Here is a 26,457-nt window from a genome sequence, read left to right on the forward strand (position 1 = left end):
CATGTATTTTGTTTTGTATAGAGATAGGCTACTGTAATAGCAAATTTATCATTTGAATAGTCAATAAAAAACCCATTGAATCAGAGCAGTTGTATGTAAACATTCAAGTTAGTTTAAACCAGATAAATAAAATTTGATCATATGGCATTATTAAAAGATAAATAAATAGAACCAATATTTGTGTAGGATAAAATTTTTGTCTTCAAGAAAGTGAGAGATTATTCAGTGCTCTCATTTGCATGTTTTTTCTTAGTATTACATTTAAATAGAAAAGTAACATCGTATACACTCAGCTACTTATTTTTCCATTTGTTTTTTAAAAAATCCCATCAAGTTCCTTCCTATGTTACTATAAATCAAAGAATTTTTATTTTCATCAAAACTTTTTTTCAACCTTTCCCCACCCTCATGGAATGTTGGCTTTGGGTGATAGCTAATTCTTCCTCTCCTGACTGAATCATCCACTATATCCACTATCCTCCTGAATCCTTCAACAGCATGACTACTTTTGTACTTAGATGCCATGTTTGGTATTGGTAGTTTAATTGTCGCCTACCTTTGGGGTTGCAGGTGTCTTTAGTATATGATTAGTTGTTAAATTCTTGAACTGAATAGTAAGTCACTTAATATGTAAACAGTTAATGCTAGTCACTCTTTAAGTGTTAGCTCATCAGTAGTGTATCAGTTGTCAGTCCCTTGCAAGGTGTCAGTCCCTCAACAGAAGTCAGTCTCTTGTCAGGTAGAGAGCTGATCTTTAAGATGTTTTTTATCAGGCATGTAAGACCTCAACATTTGATGTAGAAATATTGTCAGTTTTGATAACCAATTAAATTGCTATTTTAATAATTATCTCACTGTCCATTTTTGTACTCAATTTAATTGTTAGTTACATAATGATTTCTGTACAATAATGATCTGACTCCATGTTGGTGAATGTAAAAAGTTTTGCTCCAATCAGAGATCTCGCCATAGCTCTGGGACATCCAACATCAGCTTTAAGGGCAAACCCAATGAAGAGTTGAGCAGGAAGGGTTCTGAGGCTAGACTCTTCCATGGGCGCAGCAGGTCTGATGTGGAGGAGGAGGAGGCTCAGTGGCACGTGGACCTGAGGAAGAGGTTCATGAAGGAATACAAGCAGTACCTGCACCAGCTTGGCTTCATCAAACTCAAGCTGCAGCCTGTGCTCAAAATGTGAGTTACTTGCATGGGGGGGGGGGGGGGGGGTTGTTGGAGGGAGGGCAACTTTTTACTTCATCAATCATTTTATATTTTGTAGTAGGAAGATAGCGGAGTTTGTTTTTTTCTTATGCGAATCAGCATTTTCACTTTTTTTTAGAATTTAACGCAATCATATTTTCATTATTTTTAAAGAATCTGATAGTAAGACCACATTTTTACACTATCCTTAAGACTCAGATAGTAGACCAGGCAAACGCCACTAATTGTTAATACACATTTTTTTAGGCAAGGCAGAGGTCCACTAATAATAATTTTCACATGTTTGTAGGCAAGGCTCCACTTATGATAAATTTCACATGTTTGTAGGCAAGGTTCCACTAATGATAATTTTCACATGTTTGTAGGCAAGGCTGCACTAATTATAAATTTCACATGTTTGTAGGCAAGGCTCCACTAAGGATAAATTTCACATGTTTGTAGGCAAGGCTCCACTAATGATAAATTTCACATGTTTGTAGGCAAGGCTCTACTAATGATAAATTTCACATGTTTGTAGGCAAGGCTGCACTAATGATAAATTTCACATGTTTGTAGGCAAGGCTCTACTAATGATAAATTTCACATGTTTGTAGGCAAGGCTGCACTAATTATAAATTTCACATGTTTGTAGGCAAGGCTCCACTAAGGATAAATTTCACATGTTTGTAGGCAAGGCTGCACTAATTATAAATTTCACATGTTTGTAGGCAAGGCTCCACTAAGGATAAATTTCACATGTTTGTAGGCAAGGCTCCACTAATGATAAATTTCACATGTTTGTAGGCAAGGCTGCACTAATTATAAATTTCACCTGTTTGTAGGCAAGGCTCCACTAAGGATAAATTTCACATGTTTGTAGGCAAGGCTCCACTTATGATAAATTTCACATGTTTGTAGGCAAGGCTCCACTAATGATAAATTTCACCTGTTTCTAGGCAAGGCTCCACTAAGGATAAATTTCACATGTTTGTAGGCAAGGCTCCACTAATGATAAATTTCACCTGTTTGTAGGCAAGGCTCCACTAATGATAAATTTCACCTGTTTCTAGGCAAGGCTCCACTAAGGATAAATTTCACATGTTTGTAGGCAAGGCTCCACTAATGATAAATTTCACCTGTTTGTAGGCAAGGCTCCTCAATGTCTTTCCAAGCTGGATCTCCAGATAAAAAACCAATGAACCTGCAGAAAACACTGACTGGTGGGATTCTAGTGATGGAGCTAAGCTTCAGGCAGGAGTTCTTCTGTGTCAAGATGTTTGCCATAGGTTGCTCTCAGTTCAAGGTCAATGTTAACCCACAGGTAGAGGAGGAATATGTATGTACAATAGTTTTCAAGTGTTCCACCTTTGTTTTACGCTTAGTACAAACTAACTACAAGGTGGCTTTCTAGAATAGTTTGAAAATATTTCACCTGTCTTTTAATACTTTAAAAAAATAACTACAATGTTAAATATTTTACCGCTCTTTTAATACTTTTATAAAAAATATAACTACATTTTAACTTTATATTATACTATATAGTGTTAAAATATCTCACCTTTTACAAAAATACTTTTTTACAAAAATACTTTTGTAAATAAATACTAACTATAATGTGGCTTTACACAGTTTTTTTAAAATATTTCACCTCTCTTTAATACTTTTATTAATTTAACTACAGTGTAGCTTTATATTATAGTGTTAAAATATTTCACATTTAAAAAAATGCTTTTATAAGTAAATACTAACTTTAATATGGCTTTATACAATAGTTTTAAAATATTTCACATTTAAAAAAATATTTTAAAATGTATACTAACTACAATATGACTTTTTACAATAGTTTTAAAGGGTTTAACTTTTGTTTAATAATTGAATAATACTAATTTCAAAGATTGTTTATTCTGTTTATAACTGTAATATTCAATTTTTATGAAAAAGTAGTTTCCGTTTAAATGCTGATAAATCATGATCATATGTGTAAATGCTGATAAATCATGATCATATGTTTAAATGCTGATAAATCACGACCATAAAACACTTTGAACTCTCTTCTGATTTTAGATGCACCTGATCTTTGTGGACGAGTGTGACCGCTACAAAGATCTGATCCATGTCCACTCTTTTGCCCATGATTTTCATCTTCGTTGTGTACAAACCTACCTCAGCAAGGAGCAAAAAGTTTCTTTCCTTCCTATGGACTTTGACCTTGAAAGTTTTCTGAATGACTTTAAGCAGATCTACCCTTACCCTCCCAGCTTCTCAAGAAACTGTTTACACCAGGGTAATGGTTGTCTCTTGTTATGTTTTACACACCTGTATTGCTGTATTGTTGTACCATCAACACACCTGTATTGCTGTACCATCTACACACCTTTATAGCTGTACAATCTACACACCTGTATTGCTGTACCATCTACACACCTGTATTGTTGTACCATCAACACACCTGTATTGTACCATCTACACACCTGTATTGCTGTACCATCTACACACCTGTATTGCTGTACCATCAACACACCTGTATTGCTGTACCATCTACACACCTGTATTGCTGTACCATCTACACACCTGTATTGCTGTACCATCTACACACCTGTATTGCTGTACCATCTACACACCTGTATTCCTGTACCATCAACACACCTGTATTGCTGTACCATCTACACACCTGTATTGCTGTACCACCTACACACCTGTATTGCTGTACCATCTACACACCTGTATTGCTGTACCACCTACACACCTGTATTGCTGTACCATCATCACACCTGTATTGCTGTACCATCTACACACCTGTATTGCTGTACCATCTACACACCTGTATTGCTGTACCACCTACACACCTGTATTGCTGTACCATCATCACACCTGTATTGCTGTACCATCTACACACCTGTATTGCTGTACCATCTACACACCTGTATTGCTGTACTATCTACACACCTGTATTGCTGTACCACCTACACACCTGTATTGCTGTACCATCTACACATCTGTATTGCTGTACCACCTACACACCTGTATTGCTGTACCATCTACACACCTGTATTGCTGTACCATCTACACACCTGTATTGCTGTACCATCTACACACCTGTATTGCTGTACCATCAACACACCTGTATTTCTGTACCATCTACACACCTGTATTGCTGTACCACCTACACACCTGTATTGCTGTACCATCAACACACCTGTATTGCTGTACCATCTACACATCTGTATTGCTGTACCACCTACACACCTGTATTGCTGTACCATCAACACACCTGTATTTCTGTACCATCTACACACCTGTATTGCTGTCACACCTACACACCTGTATAACTGTACCATCCACAGATTCCATCATCCTACCCAAGCTGTTGTTCCCAGGCACCATGCTGTATGAGTACATGCTCAGGTTAAAAACTAACGAGTCAGCTAAATTTTTTACAACAGTAAGGCTTCAATTCTTACATTTTAAAGGAGTGGAGGATGGAAAATAGTATGTTAGGGGTCATACATAAATGACAACCTCAAAGTTTTTAGACCATCTCCTCTCCTTATATATTTATTATTTATGTAGTTCTTTGCATCATTGTTATAAACCATAAAGTCACATCGGGTTCATGGCCCCTTTTTTCCTTCATCACTCATTTATTTTAGAAACATACATTTTATTTATATTGGCCCAGTGATTTAATTACATCAAAATGGATGACCCTTTACAAGATAAATGCTTTAGTACTTTTACATAAGGGGAGCTCAAAGTGTCATATAGCCCAACCATTTAATTTTTAAATAAAAAAAATGTTCCAGCGTGGCAAGTCTGTATTAGTGATCCATGAACTGCTAGAACTGTGTAGCCAGACCCAGAGCACAGAGGATTACCAGCCAGAGAAGTACATAGCTGGGCTCATCATGACCAATGCCACCCCTGAAGGAACTGCTGATGCCATGAAACTGGTGCTCAAATACTTCACAGTGCTGACCAGAGATCAGGACTGCTATCCACTACAGACCCTGGAGAAAGATTTTGGTGAGACAAAAGGCACAGTGGGAGGCAGTGGTAAAGGTCAGTTGTTTTTATCATCGCTTTATTTGGATCTATTTTTAAGTCTGCTAACACAGACAGCTCATATTTTAATGCAATAAATATATTTGTTAGTATTTGTTTCATAATTTCTAAAACTGCTGTAATGTTTTTATGGAATATCTATAATTGAAAAGCTGTAAAATTTATGTTGAATATCTATAATTGAAAAGCAAATCAGAATCTAGCATTCACGTTGCTTACAATGACTTATTTTGTATCAAAAGTGCTCTAAGAAATATAAGATGTATTTGATGCATTGTTTTCTCAAAGTGAATGAAAACACAGAAAGAAAGGAATCAGAGAATGATCAGTGCAAGCCTATAGCTGTGAGACAACACATCTGCATGCGGAGGGTCCATGTCAACTATAGGGGATACTCCAACATGCAACAACTGGCACTGTTGCAGACACTCTTTAAGCAGAGTGAGAAGGGGAGGTAACACAACTAGTTCTTCCCCTCTTGTACAATTTTATAACTAAAGTTGTAAATATTACAGAGAAAATTTTACATTTTTTTCTCCAGAGAAAAAATACTTGAGATGGTAGAGTTGTCAACAAGGAAATGTCGTCGTGATTATCTGTGGCAGCGTCTCCTGACATCTCATCATGTTGAAGATAGCAGCAAGAAAAAATCTGCTGATCCTGATGACAGCACTGATTCAGTAGGTTTTTTAGCACAGTTTTATCCAGCTGTATGCCTAAAGCTTGTGATGGCACTAGCTACACAGTCTGGTCAATTGTTTGCATGATTGAAACTGTTAAGACAAAAAGTTAGATTTATTTCTATATTTTTTTTCATGAAAAAAAACCCATGTATATCCCCAGGGTGCTCCGTTCAGCTCTGAAGAATTTTTTGAGCTGCTTCAAAGTGTGGCCACCATTTCACTGAATGAGGTGGACAGCCAGCTGACCCCACTGTTCAACATGCCCTACCACTGGTACCATGGGCTGTACACAGCTTTTGTCAACAAGTACCCTGGCTCACACCGCTGTTTTACTAGTCCAAACAACAAGACACAGTACATTGTAAGTCATTCAGTCACAACAAGACACAGTACATTGTAAGTCATTCAGTCACAACAAGACACAGTACATTGTAAGTCATTCAGTCACAACAAGACACAGTACATTGTAAGTCATTCAGTCACAACAAGACACAGTACATTGTAAGTCATTCAGTCACAACAAGACACAGTACATTGTAAGTCACCCACACACAACAAGACACAGTACATTGTAAGTCATCCACACACAACAAGACACAGTACATTGTAAGTCACCCAGTCACTCACACACAAGACACAGTACATTGTAAGACACACACACACAAGACACAGTACATTGTAAGTCACCCACACACAAAAGACACAGTATATTGTAACTCACCCCCACACACAAGACACAGTACATTGTAAGTCACCCACACACAAAAGACACAGTATATTGTAACTCACCCCCACACACAAGACACAGTACATTGTAAGTCACCCACACACAAAAGACACAGTATATTGTAACTCACCCCCACACACAAGACACAGTACATTGTAAGTCATTCATTCACTCATTACATTTATTCTTTCATCTTATGTTCAACATTTGTATGCCATATTTCATTATCCATGTAGAAAGTTATAATATTTCAAGAAGTATTATTATTACTATTTTTGAAATGTTTTAACTTTGTTTAATTATTCAAAAATCTTTAACTTATTTCTTTTTGTATAAAAAATTATAAATTGAAGTGAAATTGCTTTATATACTTTTAGGTTGTTTTTAATGCAAACAATTTGGATATGTTTGCTATGCTGGCTTTGACAGATTCAACTGAACAAATGGTAGGTCAATCTGTTTCGATAATACTTTTTTATTATGTCAAAATGGTTGTTTGATGAACAGATGAACAAGTGCAAGTTTTTGGTTCTTTCATAAAATATGTGAATTTTTAAAAATCTTTTGTTATTTGTAAAAAAAGGATTGTAAAAAGATGAACATGTGCCATTTTTTGTTTCATTGGTAGGAACTTTGCGTAGTGACAAAGGAAAAGCTGGTGGACTTCAAGAAACACCTGCCTGATTACCCAAACCTGCCTCTGTACAGTCTACAGACCCATGTGGAGGACCTGGTCAATGTCTGCTGTTACCACATGTGGGCCAGTATGCTGCAGTGATTGCCACATGTGGACCTGTATGCTGCAGTGATTGCCACATGTGGACCTGTATGCTGCAGTGATTGCCACATTTAAACCTGTATGCTGCAATGATTGCCACATGTGGACCTGTATGCTGCAGTGATTGCCACATGTGGACCTGTATGCTGCAGTGATTGCCACATGTGGACCTGTATGCTGCAGTGATTGCCACATGTGGGCCTGTATGCTGCAGTGATTGCCACATTTAAACCTGTATGCTGCAGTGATTGCCACATGTGGACCTGTATGCTGCAGTGATTGCCACATGTGGACCTGTATGCTGCAGTGATTGCCACATGTGGACCTGTATGCTGCAGTGATTGCCACATGTGGGCCTGTATGCTGCAGTGATTGCCACATTTAAACCTGTATGCTGCAGTGATTGCCACATGTGGACCTGTATGCTGCAGTGATTGCCACATGTGGACCTGTATGCTGCAGTGATTGCCACATGTAGACCTGTATGCTGCAGTGATTGCCACATGTGGACCTGTATGCTGCAGTGATTGCCACATGTAGACCTGTATGCTGCAGTGATTGCCACATGTGGACCTGTATGCTGCAGTGATTGCCACATGTGGACCTGTATGCTGCAGTGATTGCCACATGTGGACCTGTATGCTGCAGTGATTGCCACATGTAGACCTGTATGCTGCAGTGATTGCCACATGTGGACCTGTATGCTGCAATGATTGTCACATGTAGACCTGTATGCTGCAATGATTGTCACATGTAGACCTGTATGCTGCAGTGATTGCCACATGTGGACCTGTATGCTTCAGTAATTGCCACATGTGGACCTGTATGCTGCAGTGATTTTAACTTGTTAACCTCTACAATAATTCAGTTAAAATTTTTCACAAACAAAAGCTTAATATATTTTTCTTTGAAAATGTAAAAAAGGAATAGGCATCAATGTATAAGCTATGCTTTGTATATGCAAACATAAATTATTCTTTTTTGTACTAAAGCAAATTAGATATATTACAATGCTCAAATATCAATGGATTTTTTTGTCGTGATGAAATGAAAGAAGTTTGTACAGATTTTCTTGAAATTGTCATTTTATTGTTCTTGTGTAACATGAGTTGCTGTTCTTTTTTATATCTTCTTTAATTTGTTCAAGATTGTTCCATTAAATAACAGAACAAGCCTTTTGTGCAATAAGTTTGTATGAGTTGAGCCTCTGACAGGGTACCCTCAATTTTTCACATGTCCCAGATTTGGTTTTATGAATGAAAAGAATAACACATTCCCCTACATTCATCTAACATCACTTGTGTTGAGTTTTTTTCTTAGCTATTCTTTTTTTTTTAATTTGAAAATATTTTGTTTTGTAACTAAAAAATTTTTCTTTAAGATTTCATAAACTTATACACAGAATTGCTGCTAGCAGGCCAGTAAATTGCCAAGACTTAAAAAAATATTTACCTCTGGCAAATTATGTTTATATTTTTGTATTAGTACATACATATTTTTTCTTTATACATCTGTGAATGAAGATGCATATAATTTATAACCAGATTTGAAAAGTTTCAGTATGACTACTGTTGTATGATAAAAGTGTGTACATATGGATGGCTCAAGTTGTTGATATGTGGTTGGCTTTTGTATAGCTGGTTGTGTGTTCATAGCTCACTGATGATTGATAAATGGCAGAACAATGGATTTTTCTTGATTGTTGAGCGGATAAAACAAACTTCAAATTTGATTGCCTTTAGTGCATTATCATGAATAAACTTCTTTAAAATTGAATATATTTTTTCTTATGTTTATGTTTCAGTTTGTGTGTTAAACCGACTGTGTTGTTTAGTTTGTTCAGTCTGACTAGTCCAAATTTGCTCCAGTAATCTAAGATGTCTATTTTGTGTTACTAGTTGTTACTTGACTTTGTTTTATTAACGTGTATAAATAAATATTTGTAAATGACTAAAGCTGTCCCAGTTTTCTGCCTAAGATGTCTATTCTATTTTGTGCTGTCCTTTGTGCCACAAACCCCTTTGCCACCCCTCCCCCACTTAACGTAAATAGATTTTATCAGCTTTAACTTAAGTTTACTCAAATCTCATTACATCTTGTTTCGTTACACCCAGCGGAATTTTTTTAAACAGATTACTTTAGGTTGCCTCACAAAGTCATGCTGTCTCTCCTTTCATTTTAAACGGAGTAAAGTTTTTTTTCCAATCAGAAAATTTTCTTTTAAATCAGAAGATAACAATTTTCTCATGATCGACAATATAAGTCAATAGCATTGTACTAATAAAATGTGTACCATATTTAAAAAAAAGATAGATAACTCTCAGTGGTTAGCGCAAAATTCGACTTTCACTATGAACAAAATTTGTTACAAATAGAATCTAGTCTAGATCTAGATCTAGAATAAATATTATTAAATATTAAACCTGTTGTTTAGCAGAATTAAAACTAGAATTCTAGATCTAGATAATCTAAGTCACTCTTACTCTTAGGTCTTAGGCTTCATGTGGCAATACATCCAATTTGTAGATAGTAGTAGAGTTTGTATAGTAGGAGTAGGCCATAGGGCGGAGTGAGTCTATGCCAGGGCTCTAGTCTTGAGTCAAGAAGAATGCCCAGGTCTAAATTTAGTAAATTCTTATTAGGAGGTCGTTCACCGTTCATAAATGACGTCACACGGGAGGGGGGGGGGGGGGTCCATAATTAAAATTAATCAGTGCAGCATACATCAAATATTTAGAATCTAGATCTAGATCTAGAATCTATCTTTAGTTCTTTAGCATACAAGTACAAGTCTACATGTGGCAATCACTGCAGCATTATAAAAACGCAATATGATATATGTTAGAAAATGAATTTTAGCCGTTATTTTGTGTTTTAGAAAACTATTTTAATAAATTGTAGGCCCTAATACTAATAGCCTAATATACTAATAGGCTCTAATAGGTATTAAAATAGTGTAGGCCCTATGTCATGTCTATGTTGACAGAGTTCAGACTAGATTTTGGAAAAAATTCAACTACAGTTTTGAAGGGGGGGGGGGGGGGGGGTTGTAGGTTGACATAATTAAAAATTTAAAATAGCATGATGTCATACAATACATGGATGACCCCTAGGCCCTAAACGAGATTAATTTAAACAAAAATTAGGCCTATGCTTAATAAATAATGATTAATAACTAGGCCTGCTAACTAATTATTAGGCTAATTTAGTAATTAAAGCCAATTATTCTAACGAAGTGTCTATTCACAGTCGACTGTGAATAGCCGTATTGGGGCTATTCACAGTCGTATTCACGTGACCGTTTTTGATACATTTAATGTTAAAAATACCTAACCAGGCATGAAGATGTGTGGTCGAGCGGTTATTGGTAGTGACTTCCGTGCCATAAGGTGTGGGTTCAAATCCATCAGATGCTATGACTCTTATTGCTATGACTCTTATGCCTCTCACTTAATATCAAAATATTTTTCAGTTAATTAAGTTACTCATCGAAGGGTTACTTTTGTTAAATTTTTTTTGTGACGTAATTGTTGGCATATCAACAAAAAAAAAAAAAAAAAAAAAAAAAAAAAGAAAGAGAGAGAGAGAGAAAAAATACAAAAGTGTGATGGAAACTGTGAATTATAGCTGATGAAAAAGGACATCCTATTTCACCTGATATTTATTCTATGTGATAATGTGAATTTTTAATGATAATTGATAAGTGAATAGCAATGTGAACAACCAACTAAACTTTACCAAACTGATGCTTAATTAGTATTATTTATTTAAAAATTACTAGATCTATTATTCTAGTGTATAGATTTAGAGTGCATAATTGATCATCTATGACCTACGTATGTAGCCTGTAGCAGATATGCCTGATATGAGCCTAAAAGCTAAACTAAACTTTAATTGTAATAACTTTTTTATAACAAAATAAAAATAGCACTGCTCTCTTTATACCTCATTCCCCAGTCACAATAATTGCTTTTATTATTTTGAGATATTATTCACAGTCGTATTTAGCATGAAATGACAGCCGACTGTGAATAGCCGTATTGGGGCTATTCACAGTCGGCTGGGAATAGCCCCAATACGGCTATTCCCAACCGGCTGGGAATAGCCTTGGCCTTATTCTAATGAAAGCCTACCTTGGTCAAGTTTAAATGCTCATTCATTGAATCTGATTTATTAATGATCTTAGGCCCTAGGCTATACCTAGGCCTACTTATTATAAATTATTAGGCCTATTAATTAAAATTTCAGTTTTAGATAGGCCCTATTCCTTATATTGGCTTATATGGCTATAATATAGGGGCCTCTATATTATATAGAGGCCCCTATATAGCCAAATAAGTTGTAATAAATAAATAATCATTCAACTACTATTAGTCTAGATCAGGGGTCGGCAACCTGCGGCTCCATGCACAAATATTAATAATAATTTTTTTAACTCATAAAAATATTAGTCTGCAACATTCGGTACTGAACTAAATAATAATAAATATAAACAACAAATACTCGCTATTCTATTAGAATATTTCGTTACTCCATTTTTCAATGTACTTCCTGTTTTCTAAAACTGAGTTATTTAATTGTAAACAATGCCTGTGCTTGGATCATATTTATCGGGGCACTGGTTGACCTACACTACGGCCCAGCTCTCCATGGGGCGTGCTATATGAAAGCCTTGAGTGTAGGTTAATCACTCACCGTGATATCACCGTTAATCACCCAACGCCTGAGTGTTGGGGATGGAAAGTGGCGCTCCTGTGAACCCGATTACAAAATCACATGGGCGCCACGTACAGCCCCTAGCACGGTTTAATCATCATGTGTCGTGTGCCGGATTACCAATATTGAAGGGTGCTCCCTAAAACTAACGTAGACACGTAGTGCAACTCATTGTATCGAAAATGAACGTAGGCGCCATTGTGCTCACGGGTAAGCCCGGAGCGCCAAAAGCGCCGGATTCGATTAATTCAACGATTACTGTTGCCCGTTGTGTCTTTAGTGTATAGCCTTTTTTAAAAATGAACGTAGGCACCATAGTGCTCGCAGGCTCTTCGGGTCGCGCAATCGACAAAGTGCCGGCGGCTGCGCTGTTGCAGTTTTGCCGCTGAATATAGTAATACCCTTACCCGCTATGTAAGATGCCAGATTAAAGGGTGCCAAGTGCTAAATACCTGCTCTTGAACTCTGGGCACCAAACCATGTATTGACAAAAATCTCTCCCTCCCGGGCGCTACACATAAGAATTTTTTTTCGCAGAAATCTACAGTCATTTGAAAATAGTTCAAATCAACTAAAATCATCATACATACTATTAAAATTTTGCTGTGAGATATTCTGTCTGAGATACTTTGTCTGAGATCATTTGTCCATGATATCATTTGTCCTGGTATCTTTTGTCCGTGAGATAATTTTGTCTGAGATATTTTGTCTGAAATCATTTGTCCTGAGATCATTTGTCATGGAACCATATATATATATATATATATATATATATATATATATATATATATATATATATATATATATATATATATATATATATAAATATATATATATATATATACATATATATATATATACATATATACACACCTAATCCTAATCAAAGATCATAATATTGAAGTTAAAACATTAGTGGCTCTTTAAAAGGTGGGAGATCTTGTAAATTGTAACTTTTGGCTCTTCTGTTTCAAAAGGTTGCCGACCCCTGGTCTAGATTCTTGTAGTATTATTACAAGTATCCCTAGTCTCTAGATCTATACTTTAAAAAAAAATTTAAAAAAAAAAGTTTAAAAATATTTAATTAGGCTTAAGGCCCACATTTAAAATTTCCATAAAAAGTAAGAGCTTCAGTGTGAGCAGTGTTTCTTTCAGGTATTTTTCTCCAAGCGGGGGGGGGGGGGGGGTGGACACTGTTAAAATTATATTTTCTAGATAAATTCCATTTTGTTCGAAAGGATGCCTGGAAGAAACTCTGGCAATGAGATCAGCTCAAGTCCCAGTAACTTAAATGAAGAGACAGTGTCTCTAGTCATCTGCACAACTAAGTTCTAAATCTTGCTTTTGCAGCTAAGGTCAAGAAGTAAGAATAGATCTACCTATTGTCATGGTAACTAGTCTAATAGATCTAATTATTTACAATTTTACAGCCTAATCTTGAATAGTATACAGTACAGCACACAGCATTAAATTATGTAGGTAAAAAAAAGAAAACTCAAGAGAAGGAAGTGGGGAAAAATCTCAAATCTTCAAAAGACAAAATCAATTTTTATCCAAAAAGTGATGAAAAGAAATCATGATGGAAATAAAATCTTCAGTAAAAAATCAAATAGTAAATCAATCCAATACTACAGTGCATTGGTCTGCAGATATCTATGCTGATCAACCAACTAACCTGTCCATACTTATTGAATCACATCAGTTTGATGTTCACAAAGATACTCTTGTACAGTGTAGTGACTATTTTAGAGCTATGTTTTCATCACAGATGATAGAAAATACAAGAGACGTCATAACCTTGCATATGTTAAATCCTGAAGCATTTAGAATAATTATTGAGGGATTTTATACAAGTAAGCTAAACCTAACGGAGGAAAATATTTTTGGTATCATCGAGACAGCTCAAGTTTTAATTTTGAGCTCAGGACTTCATTCACAATGTATGGATTTTCTGAAAGATATGATTGACTTTGATTCAGTTTTTGATATAATCAACTTCAGTAGCTCCAACTCCAGCTATTTAACTGAAATATTCAATGTTTCAAAGAAGTTCAGTTTAACCCATTTTATGGAATTAAAGAACAGAAATTCCTTTTTATCATTGACTGCTGGTGAAGTCTGTGATTATTTGTCTGAGAAGAGTTTGGTGGTGGACTCTGAGGTTTCAGTGATGAAAGCATTAAATGCCTGGTTTAAAACAAATCAAGTTGATAAATTGACTCTCCAAAATGTTGTGACCGCCTGTGTTTCTATGAAAGAAGACAACAAAGCTCTTGACAGTGTCATCAACTGTATCATCAGTGGTAACTTTATGGAGGACAACAAAGACTATAATTTGGCTTTGGTAAGGAAAAGTTAAAAGGAATCATAAATTAAAATTTTAGATTAAAATAATATACTAATTTTTAAATCTTTAGGCCAACTGTTTGAAAAGAAGAATTATCATTTAAATAAAACTTATGAGATTTTTGTAATGTGCATTGTTTTAAATTCTTCCTTCCCCTCCAGAATAGCTTGCAAGAAAGAAGTAAACACCACAATGTGCTTCTATTTTGGTCCAAGCTTAACACAACAGTGGAGGAGGGTCTTGTTGACGTCACCCAGCTATCTGGTGAATCATTAGAGGGCTTCAAGTTTGACACCATGACTGATGTTGAACAAAATCCAGGGTATGATTTAGGCTCTGCTTTATGCTGTCTGGGTAAATATATTTTCATAACCATATTGAGGATATATTAGGATTAGTCATTCCAAAAAAAAAAATGCCAATATTTTAATCAGATAATGTGAGTGTAAAAATTAGTTAATGCCCTTCATAATGAGGCAGTGTAGTTAGTAATTTTATCTTGATTCATAGTATTGGCATTTTAACTGAGAGATTATTTTTAAATTTTATTATTGTTTTCTTTGGTATTTTATATTTGTCTATAACTATTTTGTTAAATCATGTTCTTAAAATTGTTTACAATTAATTTTCAATTTTTGTGTTGCAGGTCCCTATGTATATTTATGTGGAGGTGGTCCAAAGTTTGGTGGTGTTAACTGGATTAGAAAGATTTGGAAATTTGATCCAACTAAACCCAGCTCACAAAGATGGACAAGTGTTGGAGTGTTGGAAGAAACTCGCAGGCATCACTCAATGGTAGCTGTTGAAAACAAACTTTATATCTTTGGAGGTTTTGGCAAATTTCGTATGAAAAACAGCAAGTTAGAAAGCTTTGATCTACAAACTGGTAAGCCAAAGTTGGTTCTAGTAAGTTTATCAGTCCAATAGAACACAGTTTATTGATGGCTTACTTAGTACATAGTTTTCTGTTGTCCCATAGGAGTCTCAGACACTGTCATTTCACAGTCCCATCTCAGCTCTTAGTTTATGACCAGGAAACACATTCAGGAACTAATGTCCTCACATTCTTTATTCAATTGACTGCTTCACCATTAGCTTTTTCATGAGTAAGTTCCCCTTACACACATAATAATCCTTAGGGCAGATGAAGTAGAGTTCATGTTTCCCAGCTTTGGCAAATGAAGGGATGGTGTGGTCAGCACTATGCCCAGTTGCCTTATGTTTTCCTCAGAAACATCCTAGAAAAACTGGAGTCTGTGATCCGAACTCATGACTTTCAGGATAGCAGTTGAAGGCTCTACCATTTCACCCCTGTCCCTTTTTTCAATGAGTTAGTTATCATTTGTTATAACAGTGTTTTTAAAATTCACAAAACACATCTTATTTTAGAAGCTAACATCATGTTATATGTTGTTTGTACATAAAAAAAAATTGCAAACATTTTGATTATTACACACAACATGTCTCCATAAGAAGTGAATAAAGTTATGAGATGTGAATCAACTGTTGTATCAGGGAGCTGGGACAACCTGCCAGCCATGCCAGTCCATGAAATCAACCCAGTGGTGACAGTGGTGCATCACTCCATCTACTTCCTGGACAGGAGCTGGGGCCTGCACTGTTACCAGCCACAGCTTCAGTGCTGGACCACCAGCACATGGACAGCACCCAGCCCACATGTACCTGTTGCACTTTACCCTGACCCAAACAACACTGCTGGCTTTTTCAGCCTCTCCAGAGGGGAGGGCAAGTTTTATATCCACACCCTGCTGCCTGCCACACAGTCCCACACCACAGTCTGTGAGGCAGAGTGTCAGCACTGCTATGTGGGATCTGTTTTAGTCAGGGATGAAATGATCATGTTGTTTGGTAGCAGCAGGCAGCTTGTGGAGGACACAGACAAATGTGAAGTTTTGTTGGCTCAGAGATTTCAGTTGCCCACTGGGACTTTGGCTGAGATGAGAACTGTTGCCAATGTAAGTTTGGCTGCAGCTGTTTTGGCTGTACCATTTGTTAGTTGACTTTGTTACATTCATCATACATACATTGCAAATGTCTACAAAAATTGATTCCTCATCTTGTTCGTATTTTGTCTGCCCACTTTTACATGATAGTAATGTTTGTTTTGTTTGTTTTAAATAATATACATAGTAAAAACGAGAAGAACAGTATTGTTTATCTTTTATTGCTCAAAGTATTAACAAACTTAGTATTGTATTAATCTGATGCCATCAAAGTAATCTGTTTTCCTTGTAATTGATGCTGGTAGTTGAATATTCCATTTAGATATATATGTAAATATAAATAATTATAGTTGTGATATGATTCTACTAAGTTATTGGGCATAATGTGAGACATACACAAAAAGTTAAACAAAGGCACTCAATATAAAAACTATTGGAATGTAGAGGTTTGTAAATCTGTAAATCAAATAAGTAGAAAAAACAACAGTTCTACTGGAATGTATCTGATATACAACTAATTTGAATACCAATCAGCACACGTGCTTGTGGTGACACCAGTAGCACACATGTGCTTGTGGTGACACCAGTAGCACACATGTGCTTGTGGTGACACCAGAAACAACTATGCTTGTGGTGAATGCTTTTAAAAATGTACCAAGTTTAGGCCCAAATATTTTATTATATAAAGGTACATAAAAAAATAACTCAAGAGCAACCATAGAAATTATAAAAGTTCTGTCCATATTTTGTTAAAACAAAGTTTTTGAACAACTTGTTGATTTGCAAGCTCTGATGAAAGTGCCAGTATTATGTCAGGATCTCTTGAGTTATGTTTTCTTGATAAATACAAGGATATTCTTCACACTCATTAGGAGGGTGGGGAATAGAAACAATCATGTGACTAAATAAATGCAACAACTCTCCAATAATGTCTAAGGGGTCATCCATTTATGACGTCCACATTTTTAAAAAATTTTGCCCCCCACCCCCCCACCCCCCCGTCCACAAAAATCCAATTATTTCCCTTATAAAAGTCCATATGCGTCCGCAAAAGTCTTTATTTTCGGACCCCCCTTCCCCCCCCCCCCCCCCCCCCCCGTGTGGACGTCATAAATGGATGATCCCTAATGACTGGTACAACATGAGTGACACAACTGGCCTCATTCAGGGCCTTTAAAAAGTCAGTTTGTAGAACAGATAACAGATCTCAGTCTGGACTACAGCCACTGATAACCTATCAGTTAATTGGTCTTCTCTACATGCACATATAGGCTGACACGTACAGCTGTAGGCTGACAATGGATTGCTCAAATTACAAAACTTTTCTAGCCTAATATAACTGATACACATTAGTATTTATAAAAAGTGATAATTAAAATCCTCTATAAACTTAAACTTTAGACAATACAGTTGTGCTTTATGTAATAAGCTTTAAACCATTTGCCTGGTGACCTCATATTGTAGCAGGTTTACAATATTCACAAATCACTTCAATCTCAACATTTTTTTATCTGATTACTTTGGCTAATGTATAAAAGATATTTAAATAAATAAACTACATCATACATATATACTTCAACATAAATCATTTTTAATGCATTTTTTTTTTTTGCTGTAATTATATTGTTCCTCAAAAATCTCAAATATGTTATAAAAATTAATCATATAGCAAAATCACTTCTCTGTTATATAGTCATAAATATATATCTGGCACACAATGTTACCAAGTGTAAAAAACTTATGTTGGTAATCAAATAAGGAACAACTAATTACACACTCCTTATGGGAATAGTGGAGTTCACTGCAGCTCCCATTACGTCATGTAACTTAGAGAGGTTGAGATAAATGCTATGTGAGGCTGGGACACATTGCTACAGAGTTACAACAAATTCAAAACAACTGGCCAGTTTTTTTACATCCTCAAACTAAATGCAACAATTAACAAAAAAATATATTTGCAAAAATTATTTTAAACTGAACCAACTCATATAAAATTTGTTAACTCTTTAAAATTTATGACATAAAAAAAAAGAACAAATTTGTTCAAACTGTAAATATTACTATCATTCTAGGACAAAAATCCGTGATAGTTCAGTTGATTGCAGTAAGATTGTCTTGTATTGTCAAGTAAATAAAGTACACATTTATACTGCTAGAACACAACACTGTTGTAGAGCAAACAAACTACTTTGTAACTAAATCCTAAGTAAATATGATACAGTTACACTGATCCTCTAAAAATTATTTTTTCTCTGTAATTATAAAGGCTGCTAACTTTAAATAAATGCTCATTTATCATAAACAATATCTTAACAATACAAGATCTACTAAAGCTAAATGTGAACAAACTGTTGATGGAACCACTGCAGTGAGTTGTGTTGACACCCTGGGATGTTTTCTCTAGCACACAACATGTTGACACCCTGGGATGTTTTCTCTAGCACACAACATGTTGACACCACACATGTTGACATCACACAACATGTTGACACCACACAACATGGTGACACCACACAACATGGTGACACCACACAACATGGTGACACCACACATGTTAAAGACTAGCGAGGGAATAAATAAACACAGTCACCAGAACAATCACTCTCACATGCTGGACCAAAGTTTAGTGCTGAAGTTGTTTATCCTGGTGGCAACTAAGGTATTCCCCATTGTCTTCTCATGAATAAATAAGCAACATTTATCACCATGACAACCAGAAAGGCACTAGAGCTTTCAGATTATTTCTAGCTTTCATTTTTCAGTCCTTAAATACACATCTGTTTTACAGCAGATCTATCTCGGTGAATCACCAGTATTTTCTTTCCTTTGTTTTCTGAAAGTACACAATTTAAAGAGATTAAAATGTTGAATAAGTTATCTTTTTGTAAGGATAACATTATAAGACAATGATTAGTGTAAAAAAAAGTATTATTGTGTCAAACTCTATTGGCTGTAACATTTACACATGTATCAAGTTCACTGGTCCACAAATGTTTCTTTTGGAAATATTTCAAACAAACAGATTAAACAACTTGAAAGGATTTCTTTCTCTCCGAGCCCATGTAACACATGCAGACAAGTTAATCTATTAAGTAGCTGCTAGGGAATGGGAGTTTTAAAATTTACCTCAATTCTTCCTCCCTCTCTCTCATCTCTCTCAGCTCCCTCTCAATTTTGGATTCTGCCGTCTGCTTAAACTCCTTGTAGGAAAATAACTGTCCACCTGCAGCTGCTCCTAATTTTTTGGTTGGCTGAGAGTTTGGTGATGTCACTTCCTGTGGGAGGGTTGATTCAGGTTCTGTATAAATAACTGATGATCTTTTGGTGACAAAGTTTCTTTTCTCCTTCCCATCAGCTCTCTCAACCCCAGCTATGTCTGTGTACCTTAAAGGCTCAATGTGTTCTTCTGATGTGGAGAGAATTTTGCCCTCACTTCTCAAGGCCAACTCCCTTTCTTTCTGCTGCATCAGCTCCTGCTGCAGGCGAGATGAAGCAATTTTTTTCATGGAGTCGCCAGGTTGACCAGTAGAGCGAGGTCTGGACACAGAGCCATTGTCACTGGGCTCTTGACCAGGACTATAGGAGCTGTAGAAGTCATCGTTGTCAGGAGTCAGTTCTGGAAGTCCTTTGCTGCGCCGCAGTTCGTTCTCTCTCTCCCTAGCCAGTCTCATCTCCCGCTCTATGGGAGTCTCCTGTTTCTTGAAGTAATCTTTTGTTTCTTCCTTGTCCCCATCATCAAGGATGGGCTGCACGCGGATGTTGCGGGATGGTGTGCTGTCTGATGGTGTGCGTCCAGTGCTTTGACTGGAGTTTGAGTCTTGGGATCCTCGACGTTTTTGTGACACAAATGGCGAGACATCACGTTGCCAGGTGCCGTGGCCAGGAGAGGGAGTGCGCTGGGAGGAAATGTGGCTTGTGACAGCCAAACTGGTAGGTTTGTGCTCTGCCAAGCTGGACTGGCCTCTGCCGTCCAGTTCATCGTTGATGTGAACACCCTGGAAGTTACTCCTCATTCTTTTCATTTCTTCCTCTCGTTCTCGGAGTTCTCGTAGCTCCCTGGCAATCAAACTCTCTCCACTCTCTTCTTCATGTGTCTTGTGGTTGTGGTTCACGTCACTCACCTGCAGGAGAGGCTTTCATTAGTTCAGGTCAAAACAATATGGGTTTCATTAGTTCAGGTCAAAATAAACTATGGCTTTCATTAGTTCAGGTCAAAACAATATGGGTTTCATTAGTTCAGGTCAAAACAATATGGGTTTCATTAGTTCAGGTCAAAATAAACTATGGCTTTCATTAGTTCAGGTCAAAACAATATGGGTTTCATTAGTTCAGGTCAAAACAATATGGGTTTCATTAGTTCAGGTCAAAATAATATGGGTTTCATTAGTTCAGGTCAAAATAAACAATATGGGTTTCATTAGTTCAGGTCAAAATAATATGGGTTTCATTAGTTCAGGTCAAAATAAACAATATGGGTTTCATTAGTTCAGGTCAAAATAATATGGGTTTCATTAGTTCAGGTCAAAACAATATGGGTTTCATTAGTTCAGGTCAAAACAATATGGGTTTCATTAGTTCAGGTCAAAATAATATGGGTTTCATTAGTTCAGGTCAAAACAATATGGGTTTCATTAGTTCAGGTGAAAACAAAATGGGTTTCATTAGTTCAGGTCAAATTAAACTATGGGTTTCATTAGTTCAGGTCAAAACAATATGGGTTTCATTAGTTCAGGTCTAAACAATATGGCTTTCATTAGTTCAGGTCAAACAATATGGGTTTCATTAGTTCAGGTCAAAATAATATGGGTTTCATTAGTTCAGGTCAAAATAATATGGGTTTCATTAGTTCAGGTCAAAATAAACAATATGGGTTTCAATAGTTCAGGTCAAAATAATATGGGTTTCATTAGTTCAGGTCAAAATAATATGGGTTTCATTAGTTCAAGTCAAAATAAATAATATGGGTTTCAAAGACTTATAATAGCTTATAATAGCATACTGTGCTGATAACTACCAAACATTGATGGCTACAAAATTATGTCTAGAAAAAGTTGTCCTCAAAACTTAATGCCTACATAGAGATGATGCCTACAAAACTTAATGCCTACATAGAGATGATGTCTACAAAACTTGATGCCTACCTAGAGATGATGTCTACAAAACTTGATGCCTACCTAGAGATGATGTCTACAAAACTTGATGCCTACCTAGAGATGATGTCTACAAAAAAAAAAGTGAACTAAAGCATTATCAGCCCCCATCTCTCACCTCTTCGTGGTGTGGTTTGTTGTGTTGTTCCCCTTGATGATTTGGTTTGCCCTGTTGTTGTCTCATCTTGGCTATCTCTGCTTCTCTTTCCCTTTGGAGCCTTATCTCCCTTTCAATGATGCTTTCATTTGGGTTGACGTCTTCTTCTGTCTAAAAGAGCGAAGACTTTGATCAGAAAATTTGAAAACATGTATAACTAACCTTGACTTCAAGAAATAAAGACTAAAAAATCTCACCCGGGGATCTTTGAAAAATGTTGAACAAAATAGAATGAGAACACGCACATAATATGCACATTATATATTCAACATAACTAAAATACGTTACTAAAGGTAGAATGAGAGAACATGTTGCCATGTATAATAATAATACCCCGAGCTAGTTCGTTTTTTTTAAAAAAAAACATTTTTTAAAACTTTTATCACCAAATAATTTCCAATTAATTTTTTAATGAGCCAAGTTTACCTCTTCTTCCTCCTCGTCCTCATCCCTCCCATTAGTTCCTCCCCTCCACAATTCGGGTCCTCTGTCTGCCTCAGTCAACTCATTGTATGCCGGCTGATACGCCTCACTTTCTGCGCTCACTGCTTCATACGAGGCTATTATTGTCTGACCCTGACCTTTCGGCTGTTTTTCCGCCATCTTTTGTCTCTGTTCTTTTTCTTTCCGTAACATTTCCTCTCGCTCGTGTGCAAGTCTGATCTCTCTATCAATGGCGCTCTCAGTGTCCTGAGGTTTGGATGCCATGACCACAGGTTCACTGCGCTGTTGATCTGGGGACGTCTCTTGGTTGGACACAGCCGGGGCTGAAGGCTTTTCCTTGTACGGCAGACGTACTTCCCACTTGGGCGTTGATTTCTTTTTCAAAGTACTCTCTCCCTTGGTGGAATCATGGGACGTAAATATGGTCTCCCACTGTTTTTTAGTGGTGGACAGGTTGGCAATAGATTCCCGATCGACGGCCTCGGTCGTCTCCCCTTCCTTGACGACGTTCTCGCTGTAGAGGTTGACCTTCTGGCTGTCTGTCTGCTTGTCTGACCAGCCGACTTCTGCTGGAGGCTTGGGCCGCTCGGCGCTATAAATATATCCGTATTCGCTGGGGTTGGAGCTCTTGTTTGACACGGAGTCTGTGGGAGACAGAAAATATTCACTAATTGTGTGGGAGACAGAAAATATTCACTAATTGTGTGGGAGACAGAAAATATTCACTAATTGTGTGGGAGACAGAAAATATTCACTAATTGTGTGGGAGACAGAAAATATTCACAAATTGTGAGAAAGAGAAAATATTCACTAATTGTGAGAAAGACAGAAAATATTAACAAATCGTGAGGAAAGAAAATATTCACAAGTTGTGAGGAAGACAGAAAATATTCACAAATTGTGAGTGAGACAAAAAATATTCACAAATTGTGAAGGAGACAAAATATTTAGAAATTGGGAGTGATACAAAATATTCACAAATTGTGGAATTTGAGACCTAGATTCTAGCTGACATCAAAATGAATGCAGACATTATAGCAGATGAGTCTAGCAGAACAATAGGCGGGTTTTAGTCAAGTATCACGTGATTGTTCAAGACAGTTTGACGTCATTACACTCTCGTGTTACGTGTATGGGGACCATACCGCACTAAATACAGTGATATTTAAGATACAACACTCTGCCATTCGGTATCCTGGTATTTTGACTAAACAATGCAGTGTGGGCCTAGCCTGAATGTAGCTTACGACTTACAATAACAGCTAACAACGAGGCCTTATTATCTAAAACATATTGCTCCTGAAAAATAGATTGGAATCGAAATGAATTAAACACCGATATGTGGACTAGAAACGTTTTGAAATACAAACTGAATGTAAAAAGTAGATTGTAGGTGGTCACGTGTGGAGTTTCTTCCAGGGATCTTTTCGGTGAGGGGGGGAGGGGTATGTGTCTGTATGTATTGTCGAGATGGTCAATTAGACTTTCAAACTCTAATTATTCATTAACCAAACAGGCAAAAAGCATTCATCTTCGATATATTTTGCAATTTTTCGTCTTGGTGCCACCCCCCCCCCCCTGAATGGTGTCTCCCGGTGCTGTCCGCACCCCCGCCTTGCGACGCCTATCTTACGTGGGTCAAGTCATATACTTTCAGTCTGCTAAACTTTTAACAATTTCTGTCTACTTGCCGTTTTTAAACTGAACTTTAATTGGTGTCGACTAATTAATGATATTTTAGACCAGTCTCATTAAGCGTTCAAGTACACAGCCTCTAGATAAGCTTTACGACGAGCCTCGAGGTACGAACGGCGATCCTAACCGTTAATTCGCCGTTAAAAAATCCCACTTCACGTTCATGCATGTGAACTAGTCAGGTGACTTGATGCGTCACGGGGAGGGGGGGGGTGTTCCAAAGGGAGTTTTAATAACTTAGTTCATCTATTTTTATGACGTTCAAGTTAGTAACTGCTTCCCACTTGAGCGCACCTAACGTTTCTTGCTAAGCGATCGTGCGCATTATTATAATTTATTATGACATAAATACTGGACATTGATTAACCCTCCCCGCTCACCTATCACATAACATACGTTTGTATGGACCCCCCACATGATATGACATTTGAGTGAGCCACCCCCACATGATATGACATTTGAGTGAGCCACCCCCACCAACCTATCACATAACATACGTTTGTATGGACCCCCATATGATATGACATTTGAGTGAGCCACCCCCACCAACCTATCACATAACATACGCTTGTATGGACCCCCACATGATATGACATTTGAGTGAGCCACCCCCACCAACCTATCACATAACATACGCTTGTATGGACCCCACATGATATGACATTTGAGTGAGCCACCCCCACCCCCTTCACAACAACATTACGAGACAGTATGGTTAGAGATTGTAACAAACTTTGTGATATGTAAGTACGGTAGGACTGTCGCATCAGTTAGGGGAGAGGGCATTTGTCTGCCGTTTTTCTTTCAGACGTTTTCCTCCCGGGGGGGGGGGGGTGGACACTGGTTGAAGCATATATTATTTATTTAGTATAAGTATAATAAATTCCATTTGGTCCAGGGGACATAACTCCCCCCCCCCCCGAAAGAAACTGTTCACAATCACACACACACACGATCCTGGTCTATTTTATTATGTTCACACAAGGTAAGGCCTGTATTCAAATCAATGTAGGACTAAGTATCGAGGTATGTCTACCCACACCAGTGTTTTCCAGCATATTCCTTTCTCAGTTCAGATTAATCTTAAAGCCCAAACATTCTGCACCTTTCCTCACCCCACCCTACCCATGTACGGACTGCTTGTCAACAGATTGCATTTCCGGTAAAGTTCACCCCACCACCCACCACCCGCCCCCCAGTGAAACACGCCTAAAGCTGTGTGTCCACAAGAAGCCGCTTGTTTCAACCTACACACCTCACGACTTACGTGTCGCCGACACGCCCTCAGACAGCCGTACATTACCGTACAGACAGCCTTACATAACCGTACAAGGGTTCTTTGTTCAACTCTTGACTTAATGTTTGGAACAGCTGCACCCTAGTGGCGCCCTTTCGGCCCATTGGCAAATTAGATTTACAATAAATCATCTGCTGTTGATTTCCCCCCCCCCCCCCCACAAGTTTATCAGTTTAATTTTAATAGCGTTCAATGTTACGTGTTAAGAGTCAAATGACCGTTGAGCTCTAGCTAGATAATTACTTGATATATTAAAATTAAGATCTAGATACATTCGAATTAGGATCTAGATACATTAGGATTTAGATACATATTACAATTAAGCTCTAGATAAACAACAATTAAGCTCTAGATAAATTATAATTAGGATCTAGATACATTACAATTCCGTACTTGATATAAGAAATTAAGTTCTAGATAAATTTCAATTGAGATCTAGATAAATTAGGATCTCGATACATTACAATTAAGCTCTAGATAAATAATTAAGCTCAATATTAATAATTAAGCTCTAGATAAATAACTACTAAGCTCTCGGTAAATTAAAACAAATCTAGCAATCATGTTGAGTCGGGTATGAAATTGATGAAAATCCAATTAAACTATTTTTAGTGGGGTTAGCAAATGTAATAACACTATCTAGCGTGGATCTCAACTAATATTTTCTGAAGAATTGTTTCTTCGGCTCTATAACTACCCCCCCCCCCCCTCCTAATGCTCATTGATCCTCTGCCTGTACCCCTAGCGTACACATATACATAATTAAATACCTGGAGCTACAGGACAACCAAACTGTACCCCTAGCGTACACATATACATAATTAAATACCTGGAGCTACAGGACAACCAAACTGTACCCCTAGCGTACACATACATAATTAAATACCTGGAGCTACAGGACAACCAAACTGTACCCCTAGCGTACACATATACATAATTAAATACCTGGAGCTACAGGACAACCAAACTGTACCCCTAGCGTACACATACATAATTAAATACCTGGAGCTACAGGACAACCAAACTGTACCCCTAGCGTACACATATACATAATTAAATACCTGGAGCTACAGGACAACCAAACTGTACCCCTAGCGTACACATATACATAATTAAATACCTGGAGCTACAGGACAACCAAACTGTACCCCTAGCGTACACATATACATAATTCTAATTCTGAAATCGTGCATTTTTATTAACGTTTTTCAGCGATCTAACACTAAATTATTTCACTGAG

At 37.0% G+C, this 26,457-nt stretch overlaps 3 protein-coding genes across 9 annotated transcripts in view; 2 read left to right on the plus strand and 1 right to left on the minus strand.

Annotated features, from left to right (window-relative positions):
- Positions 1 to 9,223, plus strand: part of LOC131928250 (KICSTOR complex protein SZT2) — an 89,765-nt gene extending 80,542 nt beyond the window's left edge. For 5 of the 6 annotated variants that reach the window (XM_059284212.1, XM_059284216.1, XM_059284217.1 and 2 more), the window contains 10 exons: positions 959 to 1,191; positions 2,344 to 2,533; positions 3,262 to 3,481; positions 4,542 to 4,639; positions 5,001 to 5,256; positions 5,548 to 5,713; positions 5,801 to 5,939; positions 6,103 to 6,303; positions 7,047 to 7,115; positions 7,298 to 9,223. In XM_059284212.1, coding sequence (XP_059140195.1) covers positions 959 to 1,191; positions 2,344 to 2,533; positions 3,262 to 3,481; positions 4,542 to 4,639; positions 5,001 to 5,256; positions 5,548 to 5,713; positions 5,801 to 5,939; positions 6,103 to 6,303; positions 7,047 to 7,115; positions 7,298 to 7,447 — 1,722 coding nt within the window. In that variant the 3' untranslated portion in view covers positions 7,448 to 9,223. The remainder of the gene's footprint in view (positions 1 to 958; positions 1,192 to 2,343; positions 2,534 to 3,261; positions 3,482 to 4,541; positions 4,640 to 5,000; positions 5,257 to 5,547; positions 5,714 to 5,800; positions 5,940 to 6,102; positions 6,304 to 7,046; positions 7,116 to 7,297) is intronic. The other variant, XM_059284214.1, reaches the window with a different exon arrangement.
- Positions 9,224 to 9,899: 676 nt separating this feature from the next.
- Positions 9,900 to 17,393, plus strand: LOC131928277 (kelch-like protein 12). The gene is made up of 5 exons (XM_059284265.1): positions 9,900 to 10,063; positions 13,594 to 14,507; positions 14,672 to 14,864; positions 15,157 to 15,396; positions 16,026 to 17,393. The coding sequence occupies exons 2-5, from the start codon at positions 13,740 to 13,742 to the stop codon at positions 16,529 to 16,531; spliced, it is 1,707 nt and encodes a 568-aa protein (XP_059140248.1). The 5' UTR covers positions 9,900 to 10,063; positions 13,594 to 13,739; the 3' UTR covers positions 16,532 to 17,393.
- Positions 17,394 to 17,571: 178 nt separating this feature from the next.
- The window catches only part of LOC131928248 (uncharacterized), an 86,980-nt gene continuing 78,094 nt past the window's right edge, over positions 17,572 to 26,457 (minus strand). For both annotated transcript variants that reach the window (XM_059284211.1, XM_059284210.1), the window contains 4 exons: positions 22,208 to 22,869; positions 21,743 to 21,892; positions 19,601 to 20,595; positions 17,572 to 19,307 (listed from right to left, as the gene is read on the minus strand). In XM_059284211.1, the coding sequence (XP_059140194.1) occupies positions 19,268 to 19,307; positions 19,601 to 20,595; positions 21,743 to 21,892; positions 22,208 to 22,869 (1,847 nt within the window). In that variant the 3' untranslated portion in view covers positions 17,572 to 19,267. The remainder of the gene's footprint in view (positions 19,308 to 19,600; positions 20,596 to 21,742; positions 21,893 to 22,207; positions 22,870 to 26,457) is intronic.

Source organism: Physella acuta, unplaced genomic scaffold (assembly GCF_028476545.2).
Source record: "Physella acuta isolate Inbredline_101_S28 unplaced genomic scaffold, ASM2847654v3 ptg001480l, whole genome shotgun sequence".
NCBI lineage: Eukaryota > Metazoa > Mollusca > Gastropoda > Physidae > Physella > Physella acuta.